Below are 27,059 nucleotides of genomic sequence, written 5' to 3' on the forward strand. Positions count from 1 at the left end.
ACCTCTTGTGTCCAGTAGTTAAAGGAAACAGTTATAGATTCTGATTTTTTCAATGAGGAAGAAAAAAAGTTAATCAGATTTTAATAAATTCTTATTAAATTATTTATTTTTGTGAAAGAAGCAGCAGATTTTTGTTGAAGAGAAAGCAGATGTCTTAAAACATGTATAGAGGGGATCGTTAAAGGTGGGCAAATGATTTGATCCTCAGCTCGCTTATATTAGAAGTTTCTTTTTCAGAATCTTGCTGGTTTGTAAAGGCGGATTAGTTGTGTTGAGTCAATCCATGGATGGATGGATTACTAAACAGATCTAAAAGGGGTCAAAATCACAAAATCTTTTTGACAGATGCAAAATGACCAAAAAGACACACCAAAAAAAAAAAAAAAACACAGGTGCAGAAACACAGAAAATGACCACATGGTTATATCAAAACCAACACAAAGAGACAAAAACAGCTTCTACTCTTTCAGTATTTGCTGCGGGTGATTTGCTGTTATATGAGGGGTGGGGGCTTTTTACATATCTGTGCCCATGGAGCCCATTGTCTCATTATCTTCCCATCAGTTTATCCTCTATCTCTGGTCCTGTGCAAAGAAAGATGAGAATTGCATTACTACTTTCAGATGACTGAGACCTACAGTGCACAACTGCACTGAGAGTTAAGCATCGTTCAGCCACATGCTCTCACTGCTGTGGTGAAAGCGGTGGTGGGACTCCCTCCAGGAACTCTGAGCACTTCCAGGATCTCTGTGCGGGAGGCGGTGCGCTTGACTCGGACCTGCGACAGTCTCATTAAAGTCCTCCTTCCTCTTTCCTTCGCTCCTTCTCTTCGTTCCATCACTTTACGGAGGGCAGGCGGTGTGACAGCATCCTCCTCCTCCTCCTCCCTACTGGGTACCGGCCGGCCCCTCCACACAGTGTGGCAGCAGGGCGACTGCAGCGCGCCGGAGCTGGAGGAGAGCAGAGGAGAGAAGCGAACAGGAGAGGAGAGGAGAAGAGGAGGAGGACGGACTGTCTCCCCTCCTTCAGGCGGGATTATACTCTGCAGTGTCCCGTCACTTCAACATGCCTTTGGGGAGTAAAAGACTCGCTGGGATTACTGCGCTGATCGGCTCGCTGCTGCTGCTCGGCTCCTGTGGGACAGGTGCGGAAGGTGAGCGGCTCCGTGCGCTTCCTGGGAAGGAAAGAGGGCTGTTGAGTGTTGTTTTATTGAAGGGACCCCCACGGTTTATTATTACACTAAGACATCACTCAGCTATAAGGGCATGGACCAACAATGTGGGGGATGCTGTACTGAGTCCACATAGGGGTGTTGGTGAGACTTTTAACTGATGATAAATTAAAAAAAGACAAAAGAAGAAATGTATGGAAAACAAATAAGGAATCATTTTTAGCTATAATAAAGTCAAAATAACTGGGAAATATGTTTAAATACGCACACTTGTTAATCTAGAGATTTAAATTTTTATTCTAGGACTGCAGTTAGAGAATGTTTTCATCGGAATAATCTACCGATTATTTTCTTGATTTTAAACAACCCAAAAACCAAAGACATTGATAACAGAAAATAAAGCAAATCCTCACATTTGGAGAAGCTGCAACTTTAAGTAATTTTGCTTGAAAAATGACTTGAATGACTTTGAAAACTGTTTAAGTAATGACTAATTGACTAATTGTTTCAGTTAGTTGTTAAAAATCGTGATTCCTAATTTATTTTCTTGGAGCTCTCACTTTTTTTCCATAAAAATGTGTGAGAGGACATAAAAGAGGGAATGTAAGGCTGCAGCTGCAAGTTGATCCCGATCAGTTTCTGCAGTTTGGGGAAGCGGTGCTGCAGCTCATGCAGTTTATGCTGTGAATTTAGTGCATTAAACAGTTGGCTGGGTCTGATCCGACCACCACGGGGGCTCGCTGTTGAAAGGGAGCGCACATCCTCTGGGGATTTACGGCTGTCAAGTTTTAAGAGATAGCGAATCCCACAAGTTGCGTTCTTAGTTTAGCTTTTTCCAGCATTTGATGTGAGAGAGAGAGAGAGAGAGAGAGAGAGAGAGAGAGAGACTGTGGTCTGTGGAGATGTGAGGAAGGCTGCACAGGAGGATGCTGCTGGTCCTTCCTCAGCTTAGGAAAGGTTTCAGAAAAGATCCTAAAAAAATAGGCTCTTGGGTAAAAGGGGGATGGTCTTGAGAGAGATGACAAAAAAAGTTGTTTATTTAAACGCTGCATGAGAGGAATGATTTTTAAGGACAGAGAGAATTTCTCCCGCAACAAGTGAGCTAGACAGATAGATGCTGTTGTCAAGTCCCTGTGTGCATATGAGGTTATTTTCCTCTTGGGAGGTTTTAATGAATAGTTCCAGTAGCTGCACAAGTGAAGAAGCGGCTCAGTAAAATCTGATGACCCTTCCTCCCCACTGTAATTACTGCACTCCCTTGGACTGATGCTGTAAATAAGAGCAGCTGTTTGTGTGACATTCCTGTAAGCAGACTGACAAAAATAAAATATAAAAAAAGATCAGTAATAAGCCTGATGGATCAGACGTTTTCACACACATTGTTAATTGGAGAGTTGCAATCAATGCTTGAATGGAAGAATGGATGGATGATGCTGCTGCATGTGGAGGATAGAGAGGGAGGGTGGATGCATTAATAGGCATTGTGGTTTCTCAGGTGGATTGATTGTTTGGAAAGACAACTGTTATTTATTTATTTATCTATAAAGGGCTGCATTGATAGTATGGATTAAAATTGATCCACATTGTCTGTGTTGGCTCAGACACAACAATTTCTTGGGTGTATGAAGCCCTGGACAAAACCTGCAATTTTACTGGATGATTTCACTGTGCCTCACATATTTAGCTCTGCGGCGCACTGTGTATCAGTCAGAGCCTCTATCTTCCACTTAATGACCTGTCTTCTGTCCAGATTATACCTCCTAAGCAATAAAAAGGTTTCAGATCAGTAAACAACAGTCACATCATCCATCATGTTCTGTAACATGGAGGGCAGGAGGTTTCTGTCATTGGCACACTCAGCTCTGTCTCTCTCTGTAGCCTGTGTCTCTCTTGCACTCTCACACACTCATACTCACACTTCTATACATAAGCTGCCTGTACCGCTCAGCACAAGTGGGCACTTGCACGTCTCTGGAAACAGGCTGTCTGACTATCTCTTTCTGAAACGTTTTGAAACTGACCATCCAACATTCATGCCCGCTTCATGCAGCGACTGGCCAAGCGTATCCTTTTCCCTCAAGCTCTCCTTTTTTTTATTCATTACCCAACTTTTTTTTTTTCTTTATCATTGCTTTTGATATACAAGTAAGTGCAACACTGTGAAAGCCTTGCAGAAGATACTGTCTAATTATGGAGCTAACATTGCACATTTTCAAAGGGCATTTGACCTCACCTATGTGTGTAGCTATTTGGTCCAACTGGATTTCTGATATGGTTGGAAAAGGACCTGGCTCTTATATGTGAAGATACTCACTGCTATAAATCTAACCCTAACCTAGAGGTGTGAAATTTAGAAAACTCAGGTACGTGTTAAACCAGTGTGCCAGTGTATCATCTCCCTCACTGTAATTTCGGGGTTTGTGATGGTCACACATCGAGCTGCGGTGGCAAACTGAAGAAATCAAACCATAGTGAACCGAAAGCCAGAGGGCTGCGGTATGCTCAAAATGAAACAGTTCATATGACAAGTCATCAGACCACATTGTGCAAACACATTTCTAGTGTTTTTAACAGGTGGAAAGGCTCCTGTCATAGAAAGGGTTGAGATAGGCTACAATCAATTGCTCAAATGGGCACTTTCAGACAATGTACATACAAAAAGAGAGTCCCCACTCCCCACATGAAATTTTCTGCAAATACAATCATGGAAGAGCTTGTTGTGAATAATTCAAAATCCCCTGTTTTGGATTATTTTACTTTTAAACCAGATGCAACCGGCAAGCTGAAGGACCTACACAAAGCAATTTGCCGTCTCTGCAAATGTATAGTGCAGGCAAAAGATTTGAACACTACCAGTTTGGATGAGCATTTTTGCGAATACTGCTGAGCATGCTACGGAGAGCAGCGCCCCTCCCCTCAACTACCACTGGACAAGGCCCGCTTCAGCAGCCCATAATCACCCCCCCCCCAAAAAAAAAACAACCAACAATGGATTCAGCCAGTCCTCAATAGGCAATATATTCGTCCAATTGCCCAACCCTAGTGCACTATGTATTTTACAGAGAGTATTAAAAGCAAAGACTAACACAGTTATAGGTGGGAAAGTATAGGACGAATCCAACAAGACTTTATACACAAAGTACAATAAGTTGTTTTGCCTTCCAAAACGCTCCAGAACGTTCCTTAAAAATGGTTTGATTAAGTTTTGATTAAGCAACTAAAACTTAATTAAGGTTCAGGAAAAACTCCCCTACATGGTTAAAAGAATCGAATGGTGACTGTAGGTTGTGGATGGCACGTCCTCTAATGGCGAAGTCATATATGCAGCATGCTCAGCCGTCCCCTCTGACCTCTCTCTAAGTGGTTTTGTGGCAGTGTAACAATGTCACAGTATTGACAAGGTGCTGCCTTTACTAGCAAGAAAGAAAAGTAATTATTTGCATGACTACAAGAGGTCACTTGTCAGGGAAATGTAAGTTGTTTTAAGCATTTGAAAAAATGATCAGTGCTGCCACTCTTCTGGTGAGGATTCTCAACATCATTATCATCACACCATCGTCTTTATCACCATCACCTTCTCTAAAGGAGGGTGTCTCTTGCAAACAATCAGTTGCTTCCTCCTCCCACACACACTCTCCTCCTTTTGTTTTGTTACCACTTTGCTACGACAATGTACGGTTAGACACATTTCTTTAGCATTTTTCTAAGACGTTAGAGAAAACACAATCCTGTCTTCATTTTGATTATTGCACCGTCAGAAGCAGCGGGGTAAATTCAGGAGCGTTTCATCCTTCAGATGGCTGAGACTGGGCTTGGTAGATGTGTTTGATTATTTAACCAGCTAAGGCTGAGGGGGGGGGGGTCTTTAAGGTGCTGTTATTTCCTCAGAATTCATCTCCTCTAGTCTTCAGCCAGACAGAGAATAAGTTGATGAAAGAAAAAAATGCTGGGAAGAGGAGTTGATTTAAATTTAGGTCTAGCTCCCTGATTCATATGCGAGCAGCCTTGTCTCATCAGAATACATTACTTTTCTATAAGCTGGTGGTTTGCACTGAGAGTACATAAACCTCTGAATAAAATCAATTTTGTGTGGATGTGTGAGACATTTTCTTCTGAAATCCCTGCTGTCCTTTATGCTTCATGAGATGGTGGAGTCCTAGAGAACCAGCAAGAGGAAAGAGCAAAGTTAAATCAGCCTTGCTTTTATTCTTTAGTGTCATTTATGAAACTGTGCTGAGTAAAAGTGGAGTCATGAAGAGGTCCTGATTAAGTCAAGGTTACATAAAGATGGCAGCGGCTGGTGGTGTACGCCTGGAGCTGTCAGTCTTGAATCTAGATTTATTAATCCAGAGACAAGTAGTTAAGCGATAAAAGTGACAGAGAACTGCAGTCCATCCATCTGCCTTTGTGACCTGTGGGATTTTGTGTTTGCCCAAGGCTGAGTCCCCAGTGGATGTGAGCCTCCCTAAAAACAGACCCATTCATCAAATGGCCCTGTCATGATATCAGATGACTTGTTATCGGTCCAAGAATCGGCCACATTCTGCTGAGGTCACTATTCACTGTCACTCTTGGAAGCGGTGGGTATCAGCTACCAACAAAAACACACTGTGTGTTAATGTGGAATGATATGTTTATATGTTGTAAATTATTCAAAAAATATCTCTGGAGATTGTATTTTTCATTTTTCTGGTACATTTAGAATATAAAAATAAGTGAGTAGTTCAGAAGTAGGTTACTGATGACATATGCATCTTTTTTGAAACTATACATACTGCTCAGTAAATAACTTGAAGACTTGTAAAACTTGATGGAAAAGTTGTCATTGTTTTCACTGAACTGAAAATGTCCAAATTTCAGTTTTTTGAATCATTTATTTTTCAAAAGACTTATCACTCATGTTGGTTTCAAAGTTTAGATTCAGTGTTGAAAAAGTTCAAAAACGACATTTCCAAGCGAAGCGGTTAAACTCTATCTGCTGACGAAGGTCATGTGATATATTCAAAAGTTCCAGAACAGCTACTAAATGGACCTTGTGGTGGCATTGTTCTCACAACTGCTCAAAAACTGAGGTCTCATAGTCACAAATGTATGCATTTCCTGCTTTTACTCTGAAGGCCACAGCCATATTACAAGTGTTATAGTTCAAAAGAATCTTGGAAGAACACTCCTTGACTCTGAATACATTTTTTCTCTTATCCGTCTTACTTGACCTAACCACTGTGAGCATGATTTTCCATTATATGTTTTTTTTAACCATGTGATCCTTATGGTTACTACTGATGGAAAGACACAAGACTAAGACAGGCGATAGAGTAATATGTGCATAGCAGCAGAGTTGTTTTCTTTTTTGCTTTCAGATCTGCATTAATTGTTTTTCGGGCAGTAAACACATGTAGCCTAACGGGGATATGGGGAATGTGTTAGCAAACGGTTACCTATTTCCTCCTCCAACAGATATGGTGTAACATTAGCATTCATTTGGAGTTAAGTTTCTGGCCGTGTGATGAATGAAAGTCCAATATTCACTCTCTTTTAGCTCGGTTTCAGTCCTCACCAGCTCCTCAGGGAAATATCTGGTTCTCTAGCTACAAAGTGGAGACTGTCCGCCCCTAAAAAAGACGTATCTTATTGCCACCCATAGTTACCCATAGTTAGTTATAGCTCGTGATTATGACGAGAGCAAAGGAGGAGGTCAGGTGATAGGTCAGGTGGTAGTATAAAGAGTGACAAAGTGACAAAGTCAGGAGGCTGGGGTGTGGATGGGATGGGTCAACCAGACACAGCACTTTGACTCAGGAAACCGCTGTTTGTTTCCCATTTCAAACCGATAATCATTAGTCTTTCTGTTAACCAGGACCATTCCATAAGTTTAACTGTGTTTCTTATTGTAACCATGAGGACAAATATCCGCTATGCCTGCCACCATAGGGGCACTATTTCAGGAGACACTGCTGTGGGTGGTATCAGAGGCTTGGAACGAATGACCTACAGTATATGGTCATTCAGGTTGCTCACCAGCTAGTTGCTAACTGCATGTGTCTGTCCACTGTTTGGTGCTGGGAAGTACTACACAGTAGGTTTTCAGATCTTTGCTGCAACTAGCTGTCTTCTGGCCCGCAGTGTATTTTTCCTTATCCCCTTTTCCAAGAACAAAGCAGAACCGCCTTGGTTACTGTCCAGCTGATTTTCAAAGGTTCATATACCAAAGGGTTGTACTTTTCTAATTGAAAGAGATCAGTGATCCTTCAGCCAAATTCAACATAGGATGGCCAAAATGTCATTTATTATTAAGGGAAACAAGTGGTAAAAGCTGACCCCAAGCCAAAAAAACAGACACTAGATTTCTGAGTGTAATGGTTGATAAGAAAGAAAAAGAAGAGGAAGTACTCCAGGAGTTGGTAGAAGAGAGTGTACAAAAACAAAGAAGTGGAGGACTTTGGTTCTGCGCCCTGTGTGGACATTCATTGCAGTGACCCACCATCTTTAAGCCATGCATTGACACTCCCAACTCCTTCTCTCATTTCACCCATCACTGAGTTTTTGTGTGTGTGTGTGTGTGTGTGTGTGTGTGTGTGATGTCAGATTTGTTTGCCTGACTCCCCTCATCTAACCTTCACACGGCTGCAGCTCTGTGGTGCACGGCAACACAAGTTTTAACAATAAAGCCCTGCCCTTCTGTGTCGCAGTCTTACTTTCCTGCCACTGGGTTGACGTTAGTATAAAATCGTTTTTCAACGCAATTACGTTTTCTTATTAGAAAAACCTGCTTTCGTGAAAAAGCTTATGCACCCTGAAGATGTCGTCACTTTCTCCATGACAATTATAACAAACTCTCATCTGAAATGTGTCAGTACAATGAAAGTTTCTGTTTTTACAGTAAAGAGGTGGGCAGACCAATAACAAACATAAGCAGTACACTGCCACTTTTTTTTACACTTTTCTCATATTCACATTTCAATGGATGCCATCTTAATAGACTTTGATCTACAGTTTTTCCATCTTTTTACTCATGCTGAAAACCACTGTCTTGCAAGGATATGGTGTTTAAACATCAAGTCCTCTCATGTATAAACTCCATTAACAATGTCTCTTAACCACAGTAGCAGTATCTCAAATGTTACATCAAATAAATGAAAATAGATGTTTTGTTTCTCATTCTACTCTTCTAAAAATGACCTTTAAGTGCAACTGACTTCACTGTTGCAGAATGAAATGTGTTCATATTTGTAAGTTAGATAAGGAGACTTAAGCTGGAAAATGAATGGTTGTTGTTGAGTCAGTAGCTCTTGTGCAGCAGGCTGCTTTCTGGCAGAGTGTGATTTCACACTGTCTGTAATAGAAACTTGCAAGTATTTGATTGGTTGTATGGAAAGAAATTCTGTCTTTGAGTAGAGAATTAATGGTCTTCAGAGAAATTAATGCAAAACTAGGGGTGCCATAATATAAATTTCCCCCCTTTGGTTTCTTTATACAAAGAAAAGAGCAGGCACAGCCGTTGATACAAAGTGGACCGTCTGGTTTCAGTTTGGCCTCCACAGTTTATGACGGCTACGAAGGCGGGCCACGTTAACCAAAGGATGCAGCTTATGACTTCTGGGATCAGGGCTGCCCAAAATAACGCCTTCCTTTGCAACTCAGTTCCAGGTTATTACAACATTGATCTTATTTTCATAGTTCTGGCCATCATTCCAATCAGATATAATAACATTGTACTCACCAAGTTAAAGGTACCTTGTAGAAATTTGACCAATAGCTGCACTGTGTGAGTGAATTATGACCCTGTTTTGTTTGTCTGCTGCACACACAGGAGGATGCACATGTCGCACAATGTAATACACATTTCTGTCAATAGATTCACATTATTCCACTGATATGAAGGTGGTCATTATCTTGCCATTAATGCAGCAATTTGCCTGCAAAGGCAATGAAGAAGAAAACCATGAGCTACTAAATGTGGATGCAAAAAAAAAAAAAAATGCAGCTCTGAAATTGCTCCAAAAAATAGCTTTGCAAATGTTTTATGAGGAAGAAGAAGCTTACAATTGACAGACATCGTAACAAACTACAATTTTCTGTATTATTGTTTTGCATGTGCTTAAAGGGATCAGCCTTTCCCTCATACAGTACATCATCACGTCTGTGTCCTTGCTTATTGCTGCTCCCGTCCCAATCAATTAAACTGAAAATTAACATCAGAATAGTTATAAATACAGGTTATTATGATAGTCTATATAATTACCTAACCCGCTGCTTTGACCTTGCCTGTTTCCCGTTTAACGACAGCCCTTATGTTTGTTAGCTTGAGTAGGGGAGCACTACACAGCGGGAGCGGGCCAAGTAAGTGCCTCTTGAAAAGAATAGTAATTATAAACATTAGGACACTTATTTACTGAATCCATTCTGACCTCCCCCTCCTTATGTGCAGTACCTTATGTAATGACACTGGACTTCTGCTCACCTCAAACCAGACCTCATTTAACTTCCACTTAATTCTCCACGATCCTATCTCTGTAGTTTTGGCCATCACCCCAGTCTCTTTTGATAACATTTCACTCATGACACAATGCAGTTTTAGTCCTGTTATGTAATTATAACAAATTAGAGTGAAACTACAAAACCAGACTCAGGTTGTAAAAGAAACCCTGAAGTTTCCTTTAACAAGAAGTATTTATCAATGTGGGCTATTATTTCAGATTTGAAAGTTGGTGAAAAGACCTTGGGGAACTCAGTAGTTTTTCAGCTGCAGGATGTCAACTCAGGACTCTCTGTCCTTCACACAAATATAACAAAATATAAAACAGGAGCATGTAAACACAATATTTCAATGTGAAACCTCAACCAGAGAGGAAATGATGCCCTTTCAACAGTGCCTATAAAAAGAATTCGTCCCTCGAGGGAAATTATCTAAGGTGGATATTTTGACAGTGATCAACAAAAAAGATATTTTACTGTCAAAAACCACGAGTTACAAATAAAAAAATACCAATTACTATTGCATCAGCCAACTGGTTTTAGAAGTCACATAATTAGTAAGATGGAGAACACCTGTGTGTCCCCTGTGTGTTGTCAAGGAGATTCAGTTGATTGCACTATAACAACACCTGTATCATTAAGCTCCATCTTTTGTTGAGTCACTATGGTGGCCTCTACCTCCACCATGAACACAAAGGAATACTCCGTGAAAAGGTATTCATTACTTTCCATATACTAGTGATAGTATGAATATTTTTGTGTGAGAAGAATGTAACCTTAGCTTCTTGCATTTTCACTCAGCTGCTAAAATATGTCCTCTGTTGTGGCCACAAGGATTTTGACATGTTTGAGGATGAAGCTTGAAATCAGGAAAATTAAATTGAATTAATATGATGTTAAGGTATTAGGTTGAAAAGTTCATGCTGCGACTTAATTTCAGTATATAAGGAGATCACTGACAGCAAAGGTAAAAGTAATGTCAGGTTATCAAGCCACAATGTCAGCAAAGGGAGGCGGTCAGGGTCAACGAAACGTCAAACTTTGACATGGGAGACCACCGTTTGTTTCCCATTTATAACTTTGGTTGATCGTTCTTGCATCGTACTGCTACACTTTCATTTTGTCACTAAATTTGGAGGACTGCACGGGCTTCCTTTTCCCCTTACTGAAAAAAAGGCAATGCTTTGCTTGAATGTTTGAAAAATCTTTTAGAAACTTCAGTTCTTCTCCACCCGCGGGGAAATCCAACTTTGCCAAAGTTGTAGAGGCAAGAAAAGGAGTAAGAGAATAATCTTTTTTTTTTAAAGTGTTTTTTTGTTTTTAACAAAGTGACTTAATGTCCTCCCAGTGAGAGGTATGCCATTCAATTTCTTGTCTGTATTTTGAAATCCAAATACGAACCATTTAATGATATTCTCATCACACGCTCCACGTGTCTCCTCAAGGGTCCATTAGTAGAAGTGATGTAACCTGCAGCAATTGTACCAAATCTGAATAAGACTGACATATTTCACTGTGTGATTTTTTTCCTCTCTTTACTAATGTGTTTGCATTCATTTTATTTTGTTGCTTGTTTTTGCACTCTGCGTGTGTGTGTGTGTGTGTGTGTGTGCGTGCGCTAATGTGACGAGGGTTTAACCTCAGACTTCAGATAAATGTTTTAATTGCTGCTTTGTTGCAGTTCATTTTTCTTTTGATCATTTAATTCTGCTGATTAGGTCTGCCTCCTGTGGAGCCACATATTAATGTAGTTAGCGCGGAAGAAATTGGAGCTTTGTTTTCATACGACTTCTCAGAGAAAAAAAGTAGTTAATTATGTTGCAGAGAACAGTTTATCTTTGAGTGTACTCTAAATGTAATTTTCTAACCAGGGAGGTCTTAGATGGTGAGAGTCAGCAGAATTACTGGCGTGCCTGGTGTGTGTCACCAACACACAGATGAACAAACATCTCTCTCGTTGTTAGCAGTCAGCCCAGCAGCACAGCGGCTCAGTTAAGCTGTCAGACTGTCGGCTTCCAGTCTGCAGCCAAAGCAGGCACAGGATTCTCATCAGTCTCAGCCAAACTGCTCTAACAGGCAAACTATTAGTTTGACTTACACTGCCACAAAACGGTGATGATTATGGATGACTCCACAAAATACGTTCGGGTGACAACTTTCAGAGGGAGTAGAAAGAAATGGAGAAGTGAATTTACTTATGAAGACTTCGGGAAAGGAACCATCAATCACTGCTCTCTCGTAGTTCAGTGTGAACATAATCTGTTTTTACAGAGAAAACTAGTGGCTCTGTGAAGCTGCAAATACCTTTTTTGTAAAGAAATCAAACCGTAGATAAAAGTTGAATTCTAAAATGAGTTTTTAGGAATGTTGGTCTGTCGATCAGTCCACCACTTTGGTCCAGACTGAACTACCTCAATACATTTTTGGATTCATTGCCGTGAAATTTTGTACAGATAGTCACGGTGCCCGGAGGGTAAATCCTAATGACTTTGGCGATCGCCTGGCATTTTCTCCCGTAGCATCATGAAGTTGTCATTTGTGGTTTTGAGGGAAATGCTTTAACAACTATTGGATGAATTGTCATGAAATTTGATGCACACATTCATGCCACCCTCAGCATGAGCTGTCATAACTTTGGTGATCCTCCTCATCAGGTCAAAATGTTGTCCAATACTTTGTTTTATGGTCAGGGCACCTCTGTGCACCGCGGTGCCTCAGTACAACCTTACAGGGGTGCTTGTGTAGCTATGGACTAAACTTAATAAGCCAGAGGGCTGGTTTATCATGTTGTGAGCAGAGATGTGCATGGCAGTTTTAATTAGTTTATTTGTGTGAGAATGTTTTCAAATTAGCTGGGGAGAAATACAATTCATTTTCTCTGAACATTAACTATAATATTGATATTACTGGTTGTCAGTTCTGTACAGTTAACCACCATCAGTGTTTTCGTAAATGTGAAGTGGCACTAAACACACCACAGTAAGTACAGCTGAGGCTGGATTTAATTTATTTTGAAGGTATTTGGTCTTTAACCAAACAAACTGACCAGATGATGGTGCTAACTGGAAAGTTAAAGGTTTACCAAAGTCATTAGGTTTCAGTCTCTAGGTTTGTGAATATTATGTCATGGCTATCCATCCATTTGTTTTGCTGAGCTTCTTCAATTCGGACCAAAGTGATGGACCAACTGACAGTAAGAGAATTTCACTCACAACCATTTTTATAGCCTGCACAACAATTTGGATTTTTTTTTTTTTCTTACTGAGACACACCGACACAGATGACAATACTGTGACAGTGTGAGGTTACACATGCTCACTGCTGTGGAACACTTGCTGTTATTCCAACCTCAGAGAATCACTGTAATGTCCATGCACAACTTGTTTCTCATTAGAACTACAAAATAATCAGTTTTACAGATGACAAGGCCAAGTTTGTTTTACTCAAAGTCAGAATACAAGATTTCATCTTGAGTAATGAGGTATAGAAAGTGTGGCTTTTGACATTAAGTGTCTTCCCTCCACTTCTCTCTGCTCATGACCTTCACTATTGTTTGTTTGGATACACGTGAGACCAGACTGAATCGGTACTTGTTTGATTGTTAGTGGATTGTCACGTTTTGACTCCTTTTAGTTTGAGTGTGCCTGTCAGCATCTCAAAAACCTAGAGATTACAGGATTGATGATGATGCTGATCCTGCTCTGAGATTTCCAATAAAAAAGGAAAGACAATAACTGTCTGGAAAATAGGCTTTTGTTGTTTATATCTATTCTAATGAAACCAACTGAAACATAAGTCTGAATCCAAATCCTTAAGGATATGTGTTCAGGTAAAAGTAATAAAACTGAGTGAGAATGTTAGAAATGATTCATTAGTTGAGTTTTTCCTTGTAAGTTTGAAAAGTTGTTTGTCAGTGGAGGTCTGTGCACCTTTTAGTTTCCTGCACAGTTTCTACAGTCAAACAGTCACATGGTGCATAAAGCAGATAAACCTTTCTCTATAGGCACATCTCTGGTTAAGTGTGAGGAGTTTGACTCAAACAAACATACGGAAATCAAGCGCAGCTGTTTTCCACTCGATGATGGCTGTTGTGCCCTGAAGCGCAATCTAGTATCGTAGGGCTTCATTTTCTTGCTTACTCTGAGTGAGGGAGGGAGGGAGGGAGAGAGACTGATCAACATGTCGACTCTGACTGTCTGGGACACTTGCGAAGTGTTGAACTCTTTTACCTTTAGTTTCTTTTTCCTTTTTTTAGTTTTTTGAAGTGATGGATGGTTCTCATCAGTATTCAACATCTCTGGATCTGTTATTGTCTCTCTGGGCGCTAAGTTATTTCAGTGAAATGGTACACTGGATGATATACTGCAGATGTCTCTGTTTATGTCTCTCTCTCTGTCTCACTTGTATAACCCTGTGCTTCATGCCTGAAACACACAAACCACATCAGTGTTGTCATTTTTCTCATATTTATTAATGCCTGTAGTACACACTGAGCATGTTGTACTAACAGAAGTTTTGAAATACTCCTTTCCTGATGAATACTGATAACCTTAACATGTGAACAGCATTTCACTGGTGTAGCTGGTCGAGGTAGAACTAGATTCAACTATATTATATACAGTTTGGTAGCTGGAGAAAAGCAAAATTCTGCTACATATATACATTTTTCATAAAAAAAAAAAAAAGACTTGTAACCAGTAATTAAAACTGTCAGATAAATGTAGTGCAGAAATATTCTGTCATATAGTGGAGTAGTATAAAGTATCATAAAATGCAAATACCCAAGTAAAGTTTTGGACCTCTCCCACAACCTTCTTCTACCAAGTGCATCCTTCTTTAGTTGTTTACTGACTCCTGGTCGATGATGTTTGACGCCTACTCAGTTGATGCTCTGACTGGTTTAGACCAGCTGATGTCTGTAGTGCTCTACACAACTGTTCCTCTTTGGGGGCCTTCGTAACTTTAAGGTGTGCAAGTTGAGATCTTAAGGTGATAAACTGTTTATAGTAGGAGGTAATATTGAATTATGGACCAGAATTAATTGGTGCAATATTACATATAACTCTTGCTTCTGTGTTGATGGCATGTGCTTGTACTCCTGTGTATCTAAAAACGCATATCTACAGCAAACCCACCCAGAAACATTAGACAGGTTTAAAGGGGCTTCACTTAGTTTATGTAAAATGAGATGGGGTCATATTAGGTTTTTGCTGCTGAAGGCTGTATCAGTATTATGTTGGTGTTTAGTTCCCTTCTGCTGTCAGTCTAGTAAGTTGTCAAAAATGTAGCAAAGGGGCTGTGCATTTCTTGTAGCTTTGAAATGCCTATTTCCATGTATCTGCCCTGGTCAGTGGCTGGCAGTTCAGGAACCTTTTTTACCTTCATTTTCCTCTGAGCCTTATGTATTTGTGCTTTACCTTTTTCTCACGGTCACATTTTAAATGTCACACCTCCTCTGAGGAAAATCAGCCTCACCTGTTTTAACACCTCTGCTTTTTCTGTACAGCTCTTCTTGCCAAGGCCTTGCTCTCATAACGCATTATCCTCTGAGGTTTTACTGTGCTCATTTCACCTCTCTAAACAAATTCATCTATATTTTGCAGTTGGTGCGCTGCTATTATCCTCGGCTTGCTCTGTGTCTCTGTCAGCGTCTGGCCTGGCAGGATGGTATTAGGGTCTGTTAATACCTTCACAGGTGGCTTTCTTTAGTCAGAACCGGAGAGGAAAAAATTTAAGTTCGATGCATATTAGTTGCACTGAGATCCAAATAGACCATTAAAAGAAGTCACACTGTCTCGAAAATAGCTTGTTGGATAAAAGTTTGTGAGCTTGTCATCCTGTAAAGATAAAAGTTGTCCTAGCAACCATAGCTACGCACAGCAGACCTGTCAAGCTTTGGACTTCCCCACATGTTGAGGCGATGTGTGTGGGGGGTTGTCATGACACAGATACTATGTTTAAAGGGTTTTAAGCCTTTCCAAAATCAAAGACATAAGAGCAAAAGTATAAGGAATTAATTAAATGGTGTGTTTATCTGCTCTAATTAGTTAGTATTGTAATGTTGATGAGGCCGGAGTTTACTGCTGGAACCACTTGGTTTATTACAGAGGCAGGAAAGGTACAGCTTGGCATACTGAAAACTGGCACAGAGAATATCAGCAGCCTACTTCTCACCAGGCAAAACACAACTTCAACAAGCACAACCAGCGGGCCAGCCCTCACCTGCGCCAGCAATCACCAGCAGGCACTTTGACTTTTACCATGCCATCCTAATGATTGGCAGCAAGTCAGTTATTTTGTGGAGTTACAAGTTATGTTATAAAAAAGTTCTGTTTTCAAGTAGTATATCCTATCTATGTGGAGTCCTGGATTCTATATCAGATTTTAGAGTAAGCAGCCCGTCCTGCTCTTTATTGAATTTTAGGAATTTCAGATTCCAGCAAAAAGAGTCAAACTCATTATCAAGTTAGCGTTACATTTGCCAAACGAATTAGACATTTTCCTCAAAGTCCTTTTTTCTTGTAATATTAACAAACAATAATGCATACATCTTGTACTGCTATGTAAGTATGTAAGTTAAGCAGCCAAACATTGTTATGTTAGAATGAAATAACAAGCTAGTGTTCAGTTTTTCCTACTTATAATGTGAAGGCTAACTGGCTCTTCTCTGCAACACAAGAACACTGCTATTTATTTTCATGTCATCTGGTTTTTGCCTATTACACTTTATCCTCATTCTTTTAGTACAATATCAATATCATCACCATGCATATTGTATTTTTCGACTATTTTACATGGTTCTTGTTTTAAATTACTTGGAAACATTAAAAAGTGAGCAGGAGACTATTGTGGAGCGGTTTAGTTTAATTAGCTAGCTAACTATAGCTGAAAATAATCTGCTAGAAAATTGCAGTTCAGCAGGAAACAGACAGTTGCTAACTGAAAATGAGAAGTTTTTATCTGCCTCTGACTGAAATCAATGACCCATTATTTAAAAAAACAAAAAAACAAAGAATTTGAAGTGGTAAATCTGCTCCCATTATCAGTGTTAACTACATAGCAGCTGCAGAAGAACGGAAAGCTTGTTGTTGCACCTGTCAACAACAGTAATTACGAGCAGTGAATTGACTTGTCTTTCAGCTCACATCAGTATTTTTCTGCATTTTTCAGATATAGAAAATGTACTTTTCAGCTCAGGACATCACCTGATTAGGTGTCCTTTTTTTTGTGTCTGTTCGAGCGTTGCTGTCTGTCAGTGTCAGAACAGGGTTCACAAAAGCCATAAATCCTTGAGTTGTGGCTGGGTTGTTTTCTTTATGATATGCATAGGCTACTCACTGCATAATCTGCAGTATTTTACTTGGAATAGTATTGCATTTAAGGCATCTTACTTTGCATAAATGAAATTAACTGAAACATAAGGGTTTTGAAAATTGAGAAGTGTGACTACAGTCACTTTTACGACTGTAACACATGAATGTACTTATTGACAAATACGTTAGGGGTGAGCAGAGGAGCATTTGGAGTGAGATGTACATTACCACAGTTTGGAACCTTCTATACTTCAGAATTACTCTTGGAAATAGTATAAAGTGTGGATTGATGTGAAAAGCCGAGTTTCTTACAGATTCCTTTTCTGCCTGACGATGCAATAAATGACCTGAGTTTGAATGTAAATGCACAAATAAACTGTGAAGTGCCTGCAGAGAGGAGAGGCGTTAGACTGGGTTAGACCTAGGTGGTTATGACAGGCTATTCAAAACTGTCAACAGCCTGTGGTTTATAGTTTCAGGTAATGAAAATTCCTCTGTGCTTGAAATGAAGTACAATAATGTTGACAAAGTAATCTCAGCTGAAGCCTTGTTGTCAGAGAAGGGAGACAGGACTCGGGACCTCTGAATGGATTGTGAATAATCTGAACTGGCTGTCTTCTCAGTGCTGCAAAACAACGTCCATGTGACAAAAAGAGATTTTAGACTATGCTTACAGAGTTATCACAGAAACACCTAAACATTTGTAATTAATTAACAACCAGGTATTTCATTAATACTGCTTCCCTATGGATAAATGACAAATTTAGTCACAGCTTCTGTTTTATTACTGCTTTTGTCAGCAGGGAAACGGCAGCTCTCAATTCAATTTCTTGTTAAAATTCAGCATGACAGACACTGGCTGACACAGAGAGCTTCAATTTGGGTCTTCCATTGGACAGGTGGCAATCCAGTAATCATTTTCAATATAGCACTGCACTCTGTATTTTTGTAGTTTTTCCATTAAGAAGTGGCCCTTATGTCAATAAAGACATATTGACAGAAAGACAATTTATATGAATTCATCAGACGTTTTTGTGTGTATCTGTGTGTGTGTGTTCTGCGTGATTTCATTGGAAAAAAAAAATATTTAAAGGTTAGAGCAAAAAAAGAAAAAGATGATTATGAACCGTATCTCACTTGCAGCCCCAGTTATGTGTAACATCAGAGACACTCAAAAATTATTAAAGCAAATCTGAGACTACATCTAGGATACATTAAGTTGCCTAAATTGAAGAACATATTTCATGTGAAATGAGTCGTTTTTTTAGAGATCTCTGTCCACATTGAAACACTTATAATATAAAACCAGCTAAATGTCTTCCTCTGCGCCATCTTTTGACACAGCAAACAACAAAACTGCATTGCAGCCAACAGCTGGTGAGGAGTTGGACAGACAGCTGACCAAATCAGTGTTTCATGGTCGGAAATACAGGTTAATGACCACAGCTGTGCAGCATCGTTGGCTACGTTGACAAACAGTCTATGATTTAAACACTGGCCATTTTGCAAAAGCTCAGATTTGTGGAGAGAAATTGCCAGTTTAGTGTAGATGTACTAGTCAAATCTCAAGTTAGAACCAAATCTTGGACAAATCGGCTTATGAAAAATGTATCATTTGATGATGCGGAAAAGGATAAAACGATGAAACAGTAGCCGCAAATGTACACAATCAACGATACATTAAAAGTGTACAGTGACTACAATTTCTAACTACTTCTTCTGAGCTAAACCATGATCTTTCCTCAAACCTAACCATGTTGTTTTTGTGTCTAAACTTAACCAAACCTTTACCAAAGCATTGCCACAATATAAAAGGATTAATTATTTACTTTTCAACAGTGCGCGACCTGTGTTCATGTAATGAAAAGATATATGTCACCAAATGCAACAGTATGGCACTTTCACAGGTGAGTAATTTGTTTTGGGATGAAAATGCAGTTTTGTCTTACAGATGCATCAGCTATAGTCGAACTATCAGACTGTGGCTAAACAGAAAATACTTCTTTGCTGGCTTAGTTGAAAACCTCATTAAGCAGTTTGTTGATATATTTAACTCTGATTCCAGTGCCTTTCTGTAATACGTATAAAACAAGAGAACATTGAACACTGTGGCCGTAATATTCTGTTTCTACAGGTCCCAGGAGAAGGACTGTGTACATATATCATAGTCTTTGTACTTAAACTCTGTTTATGCCGTGCAACAGTGATATCCCTTTACAGATATTCATTGTCCATGACTCACTAATTCAGAATTAATTTGTACTCAGATTTCTTGTCCTTGAGATTCAGAAACAAAGTGTATGAGGCGTGAAAAGGTTTCCACTGACATGTCTGTTTCCTTTTCTTCTGGAGTTAAATCGACTTTTTCCCTGCAGCTGCAGCCGTCCCAACCTGCAATCACTTTGACAAAGCCTCAAGTTTAACCTTTTTATTAGAAGAAGATATCTGTATTTCCTGCTTCTGCTTTTAACACAAGCAGCAATATAGCACACTATAATACAGTGTATTGATCTTTCCTAACTCTTATCCTTGTCTTTTTTTGCTTTGTGACTGGTTAACAGAGGTATGTGACAACCCACTGGTGTTCAATTTGCCACCGTCATCCTTCAGAAGCTCCTCCCAGCTGTCCAGCAGCCATGGGCCGGTCTTTGCTAAGGTCAACAGAAGAGAAGGTAAGAAATCATCACTGCTTTTGTCCATTGCCCAACTTAAATGTTTTACTACTTGCAATGACAGCAAATTTCAAGACAGATTTATACCTAGGACATTGTCATAAATAATAACTGTTTGGCGTTCTGGTCCAGGTATTGACTGTGGTGCATGACTAGGCTTCATTTATTTGGCACAGAACTTTGCACACAGGGACAACCAAGTGTTTTAACCTTCTGACTTTAGAATTCGTTGTGCAGACTGTGCTCAAATCCTTTGACATAATGTCTTCTTAGTGTGTGAAGGAGGTGGAGGCAGCGATGACATCCAGTCAGGCTTGATGAGTCTCCAGACAAAGTGCTCACTCAACCCAGTTTAAACTTTCATTTATTTGGCTCACCACACAAGCAGCAAAATACCCAGCATATATTTATATGGGTAAACATGACAAATTTAAGTATGTTCATTTGCAGGAATGGGATGTTTTTTGATTTTTCCAGCACAGTTTAGATAAAACCACGCCAACTTCCTTTTGATGAAATCCTCGGTAGAGCAACCGAAGCCTTGACCCTATCCAATATGGAAGTGGGTGAGGTCTCATCTAAATTGGGTTGTAAAAAATAAAAATAAATAAATAATACAAGCGGATGAAACACACCTCTCTCTTGCCATCATATCTTGAGATTTTTATTTAAATTATACTCCTGAAGTCTTTTTTCTAGGAGTCCATTATTGGGTTAAAACCAGTACTGTGAAAACATTGTTTTAGTATGAAATCTCCATGACTTCATGTGTTTCGTCCTGTATCCACTGTGTCCTCTCTCATGATATTGTCCTGATAAAACACACCTAAGAAAGTTGGAGTTAATTTCTGCATCTCTGTGTTTGGTAACGTTATTGATTGGAGCTTGCTAGGTTGCAGCCAACACTGGCTATCAGTCTACAGAACTGAATGTAAATCATCAATGAGGGCATTTCCAGTGCTGCAACTTTCCCATGTGCAATCAACTATGTAAACAGGAAGTTACACTAGCATCACCAGCTGTAATGTCTTCAGCTCAGAAAGAAATAAAGCAGCTTTTATACAGCGAAATTCAGCAACAGATAGGATCTTTTTCTAGATTAACAGAGTGAGTACGATGGACTGGTGAAATGAAGAACTGCTGCATGTTTCTTTTGATTGAACCATGGTTACATGGACAGGCTAACTCACTAGTGAAATGACAGTGAATCGTCACTGTCTGGTGGGACTCATGGCAGTCGACTGTGCCACAAGGAAAGGTTCTCCGCAGGTTGAATTTACAGTCATGATGTGCCGTCCATACTATCTGCTCAGTTCACCTCTGTTGTTATTGCAGCAGTCTACCTGCAGAAGAGATGTACAGTGGCATCAGTGATCAACAAACAGCACATTCTGACGGGTTTTTCATCATCACTGCCGACTTCAATCATGCAAATTTAAAGACGTTTTGCAGAAATTCCAATTAGTAGCCAGTTTGTGTGGTACAAAGCTAGTGCGCACTTCCATTATAACTAGGGTAACTTTGAACTCAAGAACAGCTGGTGCAACTAGCTCCTAAAGTTTTCAGTCTCTTGTTCCATCTTTGTATGTTTCCTTTGCGTTCAGTCATTACATCCAACTCAAACATCATAGTTATGGAAGTGTAAATACAAAGAACATCATGGTGACTGTGTGTTGTTGATTCCACTTAGGTGAAATTTGCTTCTTTTTTTTTTTCTTTTTTTTTAAATCCATCACTGGTCTAATTTGCCTGATCTTCACAGTTCCTTAGATGTATTTAAAGAAGTAAGCATGGATGGTTTTATGTCCTGGAACTATTTGTGCTAAAGAGGCTTCTGTTAGCTCAAGCTCCCAGGTTAATGCTCTTCTCTACACTTTTCTCTCACAGCAGTGACCCTTTCCCTTTTCTCAGAGTTGTGTTTGAAAGCATGAACAGTGAAAGGTTTAGAGTGGAGGCTATCCATAAAAAAGTTTTGCCTTGTGCAACTTTAAACTTGATGCACTTGGTCAGTTGTTGACATCAGCTGTCGAGATGCACATTCAGGCCAGTGAAATGCTGGGAACAGATTGATGTCCCTCAACTGTACAGCATCTCCCTCTTTTTCACTCTGTTCTGTGGGCTGTGGTGGTGCATTTTCTTCCTTGGTGCAGAAAAGAGTCTTTGCTTCTCGACAAGACGCTCAGCACAAAACATCAAAGACAAACCTCAGCTGGTTTCACACAGTCTGAGAGATGCCTCTGTGGTCGCTGGGGATTGGAGGGAGGGAGGCATAGATAAAGACAAAAAAGATAGGTAGGTAGTTCGATAGGACAGCGATTACTGCCAACTATATGTATTATATATAGAAATGCATCTGAATTATATTAGCCTAGTAGATCAAAAACTCTCCACAGGGCCATCTCCCCTCAGCCGGGGTATAAATCTGATTCGTGATTCACTAACCACAATAAAAATTCAAGAGGGAGCTCTCTGCTGGGTGCTGATGCGGGGCTTTATGGAGGGTTATCATGGCTTGTTTTTGGAGGTTTGTAGATTTCTGCATTTGCCAGAGCAGAGGATCATCTGGGATTTCTTTCTCTTTTACTCCTACTATAAGAATAATTTGACCAACTCTGAGACAAATTTAAGATGAGCCACTTGAATGTTGCTTTCTGAGTGAGTTTGATTGTGAAGGCTGTACAGTGTGTCCCTGTAAACACAGTCCAACACATTGTAGGAAATTAATGCAAGACAGAAATTGTTGTTCTCATTTCTTGGCTCTGTAGGCACTGCTGAAACAGAGCCCATCACCCAGCTGAGGCAGTTCCTGCCGAATACAGTATATAGTATGAGCATATGATTTGTCTTTGTGAAGTGTATTAATTCAGTCAGAGCTGATTCAGGATAGATCTTGAATTTTCTTGGGTACTGGGAAGGATTTGTAACGTGTGTCAGTGGTGAAAAGTAGAACTGAAGAACGATGCTAGTTGAAGTGTCCTTTCCATCACTAAGTCGTTATAACAGACTCCAAAAGTCTTTTATCAGACGCCAAGTTGCCAGCTGGGATGTCGAGGTTACAAAACTCCCACATGCCTCCTTGGCCCTCACCACTGCCAGTTAGTCTCATCCTGGCTGGTCAGCCCATATGGGGGCTGGCACTGAAAGGACTGTTCTCACATGGTGGCCAGTTAATCCCATTCAGGCATCAGGGTGCTTCCTTCATGTCCAGTGTTGTGGCTATCTGTATATGTACTACTGTATGGCTGCACGCTGAATGGGGCCAACACCAACGGGAGGAAGCAATGGCCCTTCACTGGTGCAAAGTGGACAATTAATTAATTTGGGGAAAGCCCTGGCACTGAGTCAGTCCTCCCTTCATTCTGTTGAAGTCCAAAAAAGATTATAGGGAGAGGCCAGAGAGGTGAGGGCCTTGACACAGAGCTCACCAGGGGGCCCTCCATTCTGGTTTAGAGGCCAAAGGAGGCATGAGCTTAAAGCTGATGGCAACAGACCAGAGGATGGATGGAAGACATAAACTTGTGATGCGAAAGTTTTTCCTCCAACCAGGCAGCAGATGTGGGTCTGAGACCAGAGCAAAGCAGCAAGTCAGTGTCAAAAAATTGTGCGAAATAAGATGCATTTATCAAGTGACTCACTTCTATTTATAGTGTAAAAGAGCAACTGTCAAGTGATCACACAATTGATCACATGTATGCTCAGAGAAGTCATATCCAATCAGAGACATACATTGACTCATCTGCTAATATTGTACATTCCTTTAAAAAAAATCCTTAGTTTATTATGTGGTATGTTATTCTACAAGAACACATTCGGAGTATAATTATCTTTTTTTAATTAATTTTATTTGTATGAAATCTCCAGAATTAATTAACATGGGAAATTAACATCCGTTTAATACATTAATAATGTATAAATATGTAAATTGGCATAAAGTAATAGGAAATAGATTGAAATGGGAAAAATGGAGTATTCATGACCAAGTGCAGACAATGAGGATGCAAATTAAAACAATGTCTGTTTGTCTGCAACCCTGGAAAATGCCAAAAAGAAAAAAAATGTTGCTAACACTGCTCTGTTCTTAATTATATTGCCTCAGCTAATGAATTATTATTATCTACTTGATATACTGATTAAGAGAATGTCTGAAGTATTAAGTCAAAAAAGTTTGATAAATTGTTTTTATTAATAGGTTTGTGAGTAGGAGTAAAAACAAAGCATTTTTAGTTTCATCTTGCACAAAGCGAAAAATTATACTTTTAGCAGTTTGATAAGTATGAGCCCTGCTGTGACACCCAAAACAGGACTGAAGTCTTCACACTCCATCCCAGTGGAAGTCTTGCTGTGTGTTTGTGCCAGGACACTTGAAAAAGCAATGATCTATTATCCAACACATCCTCACAGGTTTGATTAGGCTGCATGCTGTATATGTGTGCGAGGTAAAGAGATGAGTGGTTGGGGCCCGTGTGATTCATAAAGCTCACACTCAGATCTTGCTGATCACAATGGAAGCTTGATTACACAGGATCGGACATCCAGTGTGGATAAAGACACTGAGCAGTGGATGTGAATGCCCCTTTTTAAACTGCAGATATTATTAGCTGGTCAACGATCGCTATTTCTTCCTTTCATTCTGCCCCTTGTATTTTCTCATATCTCCAAAACCTTTCACTTTTTTTTTTTTTTTTTTTCTTGAATTTTGCTCCCTTCTCCCTCGAGTATGACCTTTTACTTTCATCATTTATCACCTCTCAGTCACATCCTGCTCCACCACTCGCTGGTTGTACATCTTGTAGTGTGCGGTCTGTTGCAATAGTAATTTTAACTTTTGGGCTGCCAAGAAAACATTGAGACAACTTCATTCCATCTTATAGCCAAATGTTAATGAGTATTTAACATTTATAGCCAAATGTTAATAGCAGTATTTAACACCTAAACGCTCTCTGTTTTTCAGTGGGCCATACTGATAATTGCACATTAGAAGCACTGTAATTATGCTGAAATAGGTTTCATCAGTCTCTAGTAATCATTTTCTCGAAGTAGTAATTTAGATTTGAAAAGGGGATTTTAACATTAGCAGCGGGGTGTAGGTTGAAGTGAACTACGTGGAGGGAACCACAGAATCGGGTATTGATCATTGTGTAATGTTTATGTGCCACCTCTGCCTCTCCCGGAGCCCATGTGACGCTGCTCTTAAACACCTTATCTGGTTAAATTCCACCACTCCTCCACTAAAATCCTCTTAATCTGAGGTAGTCACTCTCTCCATGAATCTAATTATATGGGTAAATATTGTCTGATTCCTTGACAAAATGCAGCTAAATGCTTCTCACCTTAGCCTTCTTTCTATATCGCTTCTACATCCCTCACTCACTTTACTGAAAATAGCCCGAATCATTAATCCATGACAGCTCCTTTTAAAAAAGCACAGACAATTTTATGCTCTGACTACTCAACCTATTTACTGGTGTCACTAACTGTGGTCCAGATATCTAATTAAACCACATTCAGTCACATGAATGAAATGTGTGATAATAAACTTGATTTATGTGTTACTTTCAGAACATTAAAAGGCAGCTAAATTTACAATAACGGAAAAACAAACCTGGAGGAGCAGACAATGTAAACAACTCTAAAACATTTCAAATTAATCTGACAAGAGAAAAAGGGAAAGTTAAAAGCAGAAATAGTGGAGATCCTCCTCTCCAGAAACATGACAATACTGCTCGTTTGTCCATAAACTTAAAACCATCAATGTCTAAGGTTTTCTGACGAGGAAGTTATAGTAGTGGTGAAAGTAATTACTGTCATTGGCATTGGAGTGAATGTCACAACTACTTTGATGTTTTCTTATTGCGAAACATTTTGGGTTGGGTGAACAAAATGTGTGAGACAGGAGACTTCAGTTTAGGTCCTGTATTGTACCAATAGTTAACCTGGTGTCTTTTCATGATGATGCTTCTCTGTTCTTTACCAAACAAAAAAAACAAACAAACAGTGCACATGACCGCTAACAAGAACAGGACAGAGGATGGGAAATGTGCAGTACATACATGCAAAGGTCCAATTCATTTTTCTAGCAAATGTGCAGTCGATGTGCTTGCAGTGTTGTGTACACTGTCTCAGATCTCAAGTTTTGGGCTGCATGCCAGTGGTGTGCGGTGACTTTTGCCGAACCGAGCAGCCAACTGCGGCTAACATACCTTTTCATGAGACTAGAAGCAGCAAATCTCTAAAATTCAGGCCCTGTCCTGTCTCATGATTTTATGCTGCCTGTTTCCCCTGTGCTGAAAGTCTCTCTCCTGCATCTTGATGCTCTCTGCCTGGACATCTTCATCTTTCTCCATCCTGTCTGAAGAAATTTTAGGATTTTTCTTCTGAACCGACACTAAATCAAATTTGCAGTATACAGGAAAAATATGTAAAAATCATTTCTATGGTAATCTTCAAAAAATGATATTACAATTAACTAGATTATTGCTGTTTTAACTATAGAGGTCATGGATCACAAATCAGAAAAGGATTTTTCTGATTTTTTGCTAACAAGTGGCATCCAAAAAACTTCAACTCATGCAGGATGGGAGAACAGACTGCAGGCAGGAGTCCGACGACAGATTCCACACTGTACTGGAAATGCTTGGTGATGCCTGACAGAGGTCTCTGTTTGATCTGTTAGATTAAATTTACTGGGAGCTGTCAGTGCAGTGTCCAGCTCTTTTGTCCATATATTTTTGAGCCAGAGATCCAAACTGTAACAGGCCTTTTTCTGTGCTTTCAAATTCAATGGGTTTTGTCCATTTTATACCAAATTTTAATGCAGATGTAATAAGGCACCTTGCTTACTTTTTACATTTCTACAACTGTCACATGGTTCTTTTTGAAGACACTGTGACCTCTGGGTTTGTCACATATACTGTCCTTGTTATAAAAACCAAACATTGTTGATGCTTCTGTGAACTTCATTGATTTGTTCTGCTTTATAAACTCTGTTAGTCTCATTATGTAGCAGTCCTGTTACTTCATCTTCCACAGTTTGTTAAAATTCCCCAAAGCTGGCATCTCCAGGGACCAGTCCTAATTTGAGTCTGATGCAGTCCTCTAAGACACATACAATTGGTTTCATAGCTGCATGTCACTGTTTATAAGGTCTTTTATAACTGACATTACTCATCACACATGGTCCAGTGACCTGCCTCGACTAAAAACTTTTTAGGATTTGTTTCTTATTTTGATTTTTCACTTCCCACCTTTGAGATTAATATGGCTGTTTGTTTGCTCCGTTGCTGAGTCATTTTTATATATAGCTGCATATCTCCCAGGTTGTCAGAAAAACACCTTAAGCGCCACCTAAAATCTACTGCAGCTCTTTGACTCTGCATCGCAAATCTGCTTAAAACGCTTTCAAATTCCCCCAAACCCACACAGACGCAT

At 39.7% G+C, this 27,059-nt stretch overlaps 1 protein-coding gene across 1 annotated transcript in view; it reads left to right on the plus strand.

Annotated features, from left to right (window-relative positions):
• Positions 1 to 1,065: 1,065 nt before the first annotated feature.
• LOC111237494 (contactin-associated protein-like 4) overlaps positions 1,066 to 27,059 on the plus strand; it is a 119,616-nt gene continuing 93,622 nt past the window's right edge. The window contains exons 1-2 of the mRNA XM_022766650.1: positions 1,066 to 1,153; positions 19,521 to 19,631. Coding sequence (XP_022622371.1) covers positions 1,066 to 1,153; positions 19,521 to 19,631 — 199 coding nt within the window. The remainder of the gene's footprint in view (positions 1,154 to 19,520; positions 19,632 to 27,059) is intronic.

This window comes from Seriola dumerili, unplaced genomic scaffold (genome assembly GCF_002260705.1).
Source record: "Seriola dumerili isolate Sdu_G_001 unplaced genomic scaffold, Sdu_1.0 BDQW01000002.1, whole genome shotgun sequence".
NCBI lineage: Eukaryota > Metazoa > Chordata > Actinopteri > Carangiformes > Carangidae > Seriola > Seriola dumerili.